Source organism: Pygoscelis adeliae, unplaced genomic scaffold, assembly GCF_000699105.1.
Source record: "Pygoscelis adeliae isolate BGI_AS28 unplaced genomic scaffold, ASM69910v1 Scaffold133, whole genome shotgun sequence".
In the NCBI taxonomy this organism is placed as follows: Eukaryota; Metazoa; Chordata; class Aves; order Sphenisciformes; family Spheniscidae; genus Pygoscelis; species Pygoscelis adeliae.
In genome coordinates, this window is record NW_008824475.1 from 5,083,329 (window position 1) to 5,092,230 (window position 8,902).

General features: G+C 37.4%; 1 protein-coding gene across 1 annotated transcript in view; it reads right to left on the reverse strand.

Annotated features, from left to right (window-relative positions):
• The window catches only part of STIM2 (stromal interaction molecule 2), a 30,364-nt gene that overhangs the window by 14,096 nt on the left and 7,366 nt on the right, over positions 1-8,902 (reverse strand). The window contains exon 2 of the mRNA XM_009321396.1: positions 4,828-4,942. Within this exon, the coding sequence (XP_009319671.1) occupies positions 4,828-4,942 (115 nt within the window). The remainder of the gene's footprint in view (positions 1-4,827; positions 4,943-8,902) is intronic.

Below are 8,902 nucleotides of genomic sequence, written 5' to 3' on the forward strand. Positions count from 1 at the left end.
GGAAGTGGTTGAGTCACCATCCCTGGAAGTACTTAAAAGACGTGTAGATGTGGCGCTTAGGGACATGGTTTAGTGGTGGACTTGACAGTGCTAGGTTAACGGTTGGATTCGATGATCTTAGAGGTCTTTTCCAACCTTAATGATTCTGTGATTCTATGTTGTGTACTGTTAAATGACCACTCTCCATTTAAGCTAAGCATAACCAATACAGACAGTCAACTCTTATTCTGGGATTTCACGGTCTGAATCTCTGCCCATGCACATGTTTCACAAGAAATTTACATTTGTTATGTAAACTAATTCTGCATTAGCGTAATTCCAGTGTCCGTGCCTGCAAATCCCCAACTTTTCCAGGTGGAACCGGACCCTAAACTACCCTGTCCTCCCTTTCCTACAGCACCACAGTGAAGCCCTGGGAGATTGATTTATATCAGTGAAAACGTTCAGACTGTTTCTTCTTGTTGATATCTTCTGTATACTATATCCTGGTAAGAAGTATTGCTTGACTTGTCTCCAATAAGACCTTATGACCAACATATATGTTTATTCTACAACAGCATACAGTACTGAGAAGCAAACTGGCCTTTCTTCAGCGGAAGCAGTTATAAGCTTACTGAAAGCTTACACAAGACAAGGGATATACACCAGGTGTACTGAAAATCAAGCAGGCCAGCTGAAATTCATCTCAATCAGCATTGCTAATTAGAATGTGCCAGCTCCTACTAATTAGCTGAGGTTGTAACTTTTCCTTATTTTAAAACACCCAAAAAGAATATAGTGCTTCAGACAGTGGAGTAGCAACTGACAATTACTTTAAGTTAAATGCATATAGCATCAAAAAGTAATCATAATATCCTTCCCTCTCACACCTATTTTCACAAATTGATATCTTGAGAGAGAGGATGTCGGCAACATGCCTTGGGCAGGCAGGTATAGAAGCCACAGTTGTTTACATGCCAGTGCAGCACTGTCTCTAGACTTGCATCAGCTGTTGTAATTCAGATCAGAAGTTTGGTGTTTTTTTTTTTTTTTTTTTAAGTGCTATAACATGCCTAAAGGTGAAGACAGCAGAAGTAGCTTCAAACTGGCCCTGTATGAAAGCTGCTCCTTGTTAACCTACATTAATGGCTGATTAGAAGATCAAGCTACATATCACTTCTTCATGTTAAATTTATCATGTAGCACAGTGCTTCACAGCAGGGAGGCGTGAAGTAAAACAACATTACAGTATCAGCCCCAGTACTCCTATAGGCCTCCTACTCCTTTCAGAAATCAAATTACATTCGGTAAGAGTATTTCATGGCAAGGAGTGAATGACAGCAATATACTAGGCTTAAAAGTTCAGAACAGGCTGACCAGGCAATATAGAAAATCACAAGATTGTTCTGTATCAAGCACATAGAAGGATTCAAAAGCTAGTTTTGTTTTAGCAGGACCTTCAGCAGCAACATCAGCATGAAATATGCTGCCACTAGTAGGTTTTTAAATACCATGAAAAAGCAAAAGAGAGGAGTGACCTTGACTATCTTTTCAACAGTTTAACATTACAACTCTTGTTTCCTCTCACGCAGAAGGTCCAGTCTGCAGTACTGTACTGGTCTTGCCTGGAACAGCACGCAGCATTAAGAACTCATCCTTAGCCAAGCCCTGCTTACATGCATTTCCAATCTCCGGATATTAAAACCTGAGACAGCAAATGATTAAGGAAGTGCAAGGCAACCATAACATCTTTGTGGTATGCAGCTTAGTCCTAGTTGTTGCAAGAACACTTGCGCAAAATTACCTCTGAATAAAACAAATGATCACACATACAAACATAAAGCCGCTTTTTATCTTTATCCCCTAATAAATAAGGTACCAGACTTCAGGTCACCTTCTTACTTACCACAGAGAAGGAAAAAGAGTTAAAGAAAAAAAATAAACACACAAGGCAAGGGAGAAGCTTTTTTTTTTGTATTATAGGGCAGTCTACAGGACATACTATAACATTAAAGGTCAAATATGCCATAATGGTAAAGAAAAACTACTTAAAGGCAGTTTACAAAAACTAGTTTGTGGTAGGACTCAGATTAGTCTGACAATAGTAAACCATTCATGAACTCCAGGATTGACCACTACAGTTTTACTCTGCTACAAAATCAATTCCCGAGGGACAAAGCTACATCACCAAGAATGCGGCACCCTACCTATTCACCAAGACAGGTCAGAGAACTACCCAGCTGAAGGACCCTGCATTGGGTTTACAGACTCCCTTGCTATTGAGACTAAATACCTACACATCTCTCTTTAGACAGCAAATTCATATGATCTTAGCCCATTAGAGGGGCAAAAAAAAGAGAAGGCAGACACCCTTGAGACACAAAATTTTCGAAGATAGTTGTACAAAGACTGGTATTCAAAAAGACATCAAAACAAATATCCATCTGTCACCTTTGCTGCACTCACAACTAACACCTCTTCAAGGCCTTTGTAGAAAAAAAAATACTAAGATGCACCCTTGATTTTAACCTACTAAACTTGGTACTTTAGATTAGCTGAAAGGCTCTGTATATGTATAAATACTGCTTAGTTGGAAAGAAAAGGAGATAGTCAAAGCAAATACCACACAACAAGCATATACTAGCATTTACATTTAAAGGACACACATAATAATAGAAGTCAGAAGACTTTCAGAAAGCAGTGTTTTCTACCCTTTAAACAGCTATGCTAGCTCCTAGCCATTCCTCTAAACAGAGTTCTCTCTGTAGAATTACATTATGAGATTAAAAAATTTAAACTGTCACAAAAAGTGTAAGTAACATCAACTAAACTGAGAGTCTTGTTTTGTAGTAAAGAACTCATTGAAGCCTGCCCAGTGCCAGAAATATTAAAAAGCAATATTCCAAAACGGCTTTTTTTATTTTATTATGCAATTTTTAAAGCTTTGAATGGAGCCAATCTTCAGGGTTCCATTCACTGTACAAGATCCTTCTCAAGCAATTACTTAAAAATAACCTCTGTTTTTCTTAATGCTAAAAAGAGACACCAAAAAGCAATGGCACACTTACCATACCCGTGTTTTCAGTTTCTTCCCTCAAATCTTATGTGTCTCACATCATCAGTATGTTAAACAGAAAGCAACTTTAAGCTATTTGACAAATACTTAAGACAAATATCCACATAAAGCAAGCTTTATGGGAAGGCAATTCTACTCAGCATAAACTAAGCAGCAATAGATCCAGAAGACGTTTCTGCATAAGCACTAATGGGCACTGTCAAGGGCACTAATTAGAGCTTGTAATTCTCACCACAGACACCTCAACAGACTACTTAATGAAGTTTCAAATTACTGGTACCGTCATTTACACTACCTTCCACCCTCTTGTTTAATGCTGTCAAATTGCATTAAACTGGCACTATAAACTAGCAGCACGTAAGAAACAAATAAATCAGAATTCCTAAAACATCTAGAAAGGGAAAGCAGTATTTTCCATGTTTCCTAATATTAAATGAAAGTAGTTTATTATTTGAGAGGCTTCATGCTTTCTAACAGTCACCAGATCACTGTTAACACTGCTTGGGAGTCTCATTCTAAGGGCCTCCCTGTGGTGCAACTTTAGTTTCCTCAACAGGATGCACAGTAAAGCCATTATAAGCAGACACAATAAGATCAGACATTCCTCTCAAAATCTTCTGAGTCTTACTCACAATGATCACTACATTCAAGAAAACTGAAACAAAGATGTACACAATAGACAAATTAGATACTTCTGATATCACTATAGCCTAAATTTTTGAAGAGTTACTCATAAGTTAGTCAAACAATTGTAGGGAGATAATTTTCTCTGATAATTTAGTTGCAATATTTTCACTGAACAAGATCTTTACTGAATAAGCATTTACAGAACATTTACAGAATAAGAGATGAGGCTAAAAATCGCTGGTTAAGACGTAGACATTTAGTACGCAGCAAACAACCAATATATTACCTCAGACTGCACTTAAATGACTTCCTACATCAGCAGAACGAACCAATGGCATGTTCCTAGTTTCATTCCTCTTTTGTTCCTACTTTTAGTTGTTTTACTAATACCAACTTTTAGATCTCTATATGGTCACCATTAGCACAACACCTGAATGGTGTGGACAAAAACCAAGTATTTTTCTCCTAACAACTAACATTCCAGATCTCTGGAAATTTCTTTTTTTAATCACTGCATCCTGGAACATATTTGGCAATGAACACTGTACTGCTCATTAAGTACTGTCTTTTGATATTTAGAGTATTTGGCTCAACTTATTTCATTCAAATCAACATCGGGGAGGGATGGTAGTGTTGGGTTCTCAGTCCATTTTCCTGTATCCCAAGTTTAAAGAGATTTTCCAAAATGCTTTGGACTAATAATTCTGGCTCTTCGTAGCCCAAAGAAAGTTTACATCAAAGTGCAAGCACATTGGACTTTCCACTTAATACAAAGTATAATAAATGTTTAAAAACAGCTTGACAGCAGCCTTTAGGGCTTACTAAATTAAAAACATGCTTATCTGGAATTACGCGCTTGCAACAGTCACCTTTGTAAATTACAACCTCATACTGATGAGCGTGTAAGCTAGCTTACTTTACTTACAATACACCCAGCACGACAAGAGGAAATTAACACTAGCTGGACTGAATGAGTTTTTAGTCAGGTTTACGTACGCCTATAAATAACAGCACCAAAACAGATTCATGAAGATGCTTTAAAAGAGGTCATCCATTTACTACTGTAAATGACTTGGTGGAAAAAATTGTTGAATTATGTCTATTTCAATAACCACCATCATTTTTAGCTACTCTTCTTTACCTACCTTCAGATGTTTTCCAGCGTTTCCACAGATCCTCAATGGTGATATGTTTGTCTTCTCTGTGCAGGTGACTATGTTTATTAGAGGCATCCTTGTATTGCATATCTTCCCTCAGAAACTGAAGAAAAGGGAAAACACCATCTTAAATGCCAAAATAACAATTTCTAAACAGAAACTACAAGGAAATCAGGCAGAGGAGAATCTTTGCTATCCCTTCCCCATGCAAGCAGCACACAATTCATGTAAGCTGACTACATCAAACAGTCAGAAAGCAAGTTAAACACTCTTACAGGATTTGATTTTCACAATTATTAAATCCTAGAAAAACTGAAGGTGCAGTTGGTAGTATGGTAGGTTTAACAACATTATTAGTATGCCTTAGATTTACAGTGATTACAAGAATGCACCACACAAGTCACAGGGTATACTTCTCTATTCTGAACACATTTAACCAACTTCACCTACCTGAAGATAAGACCATGCAAGATTTGAAAATGTGCCAGTCCTTTATGGATGAGTAATACCTGAATCCTGCTATACCAGTTAAATGCAACTGCTTGAGGGATGAGAGAAAGGTGTTGACTAGGTATTACTAAAGTCTTTTAATTTGACAACAAAAATTTGACTTCTATTCCATGAAATTAAGCAGAAGGCATCTTAGGGCCAATTTTCTTCTTGCTAATCATTCCTCAGTGGTTACACTCCAAGCACAGAAGCATTACACAAAGCTGTTTCATTCTCAGTAATTAATAGGAAGCCTATGTCAAAATACCATGCTTTGCCTTTTAGTAAACATGATAAAAAGGAAGGTCCTGCAATCATGTCACACATAGCAGTGTTGTACCAGTATTTCACAAGTCACTACAAAGGGGTTCTCCACATACATACAAGAAAAAAAAAAAAGCATGGAACTCTAAAACCCAGTTTATTTTTATTTCACACAGGAAATAAAAGTTGGAACACTAGTTAGCAAACTACCTTCCATTAATAGTGGAAACCTTTCATAGATATCAGTCCCTAAAAGCACAGCATGAGCAGTCTCTGTGGGTGGAGACCTTAGTGTTACCAGAAAACTAACATGAGAGCTAAGTAATCCTCCAGAGCAGATTGCTTGCTTTCTTCAGTTCCTGAAGGATAAAGCTGCTCAAACAAAAACAGCTATAGATAGTCATGACAGCTAACTCAAAAACCAGCTTTTTATGTGGCTGGTCATATATCATCACCACTTCAAGCAGAGGTGAGGAAGAAGGCCAAGCTAACGCACTGCAGAAAAATTTAGTCCTGGTAATAATTTATCTGCAGAGCTTCCTGCATAGGCCCCACTTCTAACAAATCTAGAGATTATGTCATTCAAGAAACTGCAGGAAAGGCTGAAAAGTAGTCAGTGTTAAACCATAATATTAACTCTTAGTAACAAGAGACAGTGTATGATAGCAGAAATATGCAAGAAAAAGATAACACTTACCAATTTCCCCTTATTAAAAACTTGCTAGTAAGAATGAAGTAAGGGATTCTAAAAACCATGGGAAGGGATTGAAGTTTCTCCTCTAACTGCTAAAATTGGGATAAAGTACTAGTTGCCTTCCCTAATCCAATCATAAAGCCATACATGTCTTTTGGTTCCAAATACAGATTGGATGCAAACCTTCTCTCATTCATCTACCACTTCAAAACTTTTTTGATTGTCAGACATTAGTTTTCTAAAGTCTTTTGATTCCTAAAATAGTTCCATTTAGCCCATACAAATTGCACAAGCATTTTTAACTCTTCTTCCTTATGTATATGAGAAAGGCATAAATACAGATACATATACACACCACGTATATACATGAGAAATATAGGAGAAATTTATGAAATATATGAGAACAATTGAAAATAGCAGCCTCTTGGGGCAGAGTTAATTACAGAACTTCTGAAACACCATGGACCAGCAACTGTAAAAAGGTACAATAAGCACAGAAAAGGACTGATTGCTGTAACTATATGTTAATGTACTAAATGTAGCAAATGTAAAAATATCTGCTGCATAACCTCTGTTGCATATGCCATAGTCCAAGTGTGAACTCTGAGTACTTCACAAATTGGCACAACTACCATGAAGCTGGTAATTTCCACAGCTAACATGCAATGTGCAATCAAAGGCAGATTATCTTATTTGTTCCCACTCCACGTTTATTAAAGGGTAAACTGAAGAAAAGGAACCAAACAATAAGAAAACAAAAAAATCTTATTCACTAATGTCTCTAAGCCATTCCAGATTCAAGTACAGTCTCACAGTTGGAGCAGCAGGAAAGAACTGATGTTTGCCCACCTCACCTTTTCCCTTCAGACTACAAGTACCTAGTATCAACTACCATCCCCAACGTGTCTTTTGGGAACTTGTGAAAAATGTACTAAAAAGACAGAAAAATGTATTATAGGTCCCTCCCTGTAAAGACTATCTCCCTTCATATGGGGGGTTAAGGTACATGTTACACTCACTGTTCAGCTTTCTAGTGACTGGTGATGCATTGCCCTTGGAGACTCCAAATGTCAGGCGTGGACATTTGGTTTTTTTAAAACAAATGTAGTAAGCCAATCAAGTTTCTGAAGCGGAACAGAATGGAATATATGCTGCATGTAAAGGTTTCAGCACACTTTGCATCTCCTTAGCTAAAACTCATACCTCGGACCAGTTTTGTTCATAAGAAATAAACTTGCTTCTATCTTTATTGCTAGTTGTCAGCAAAGGTTGTAAAATACTTTAGGACGAGAACGTTTGAACAGTTACAGGTGCTGTCAAGGAAAATCTGAATTGCTGTTAACAATCCTACATACAGGGTTAAGAATAAAGAAGAGAAGGAAGATGCCAAATGATAAACAGAAAAGCTTCAATGGGTAGTTTATCTGCAGATAAGTTATTACCCCAAAGCACTATAAGCTACTGTAAGAAAGTGTTCTGATTTTAAAAATGGGATGGACATAGGTTACCTTGGCACCCAGATAAGCAATGCAAGCAACAGTTTATGGAAAACTTGCAGCATTTCATGTCATTCTGCTACAGAGCCCGCAGAGGGAGCAAGAGTTAACATATGAATTCATGTTCTCAACACACTGCTGGAGCACAGCCGGCTACGCTAACAAGTTGAGGGGGAAAAATGAAAAGCCTGATTTCAAATTTCATCACAAATACAGAAAACAAATCCAAGTTCGAAACACAAGGTTTCCCAGGAAAAGAGGACGACAGTGGAAAAGATCGGATTTATACTGAGAGACTGTTTAGCGTATTTGACTAAGTCCCTTTTTTAAAAAGGGACTGTCAACACACAAACTTGTAAGCCATTTGCATTTAGTAATCAGTACGCAGTTACTGCTCAGAGGGAGAGATTATGCGTTTATGAGAATTTCTTCAAGAAAAGAAAAGAGCCCCTCTTCTGCTCAGTCCTACCCGTGTTGCTCCCAGATCCTGTGAGAATAACCACGACTGCTTCCTCAATGAGGTTCTCTAGCACCGGGTGGTCACAACGGTAGAGTTACAGTGTGCATAGCTAGAAAGAGGCCATCACATTTCAAGAATGAATGCATTTACTAATGAAGAGATATATGACATCAAACATCTTTCTTTTAAACAAAAGATCTTTGTTTCAAAACTGGCCTAATATGGAAGTTCTCCTTTAAGAAAATGAACTGCGTCCTAAATTGAAGCAAGCCATAAAACCAGAACAACTCTGGTAAAAAGAGAGGATTTTTCTGTTCCTTGTCATGGCAGCTAATCTCTCTTCTGTTGTCCTGGTCATTAAGTATACAAAGAAAAGGTTAGAAAAATAACTCTGAATAGGGAGGTTAAAAGAATAAGATCTAACAAAAAACATCTAAGGAATATCTTAGCCAACATAATTACTCAAGAGGGAGAAGGCCTTTTAAGACTACAAAGTTGAAACCAAGAAAGCAGCAGATAAGTTACCTAAAAACTCTGTGTGAAACAAAAAAATCATTTGTCAAAGTAGTTACTTCAAAAACAAGTAGAGAGTAAAAAAACACCACACCTAGACTCAAAACTGGAGTTTTGATCCCAAAAGTACCATAACAACTGTGCCTA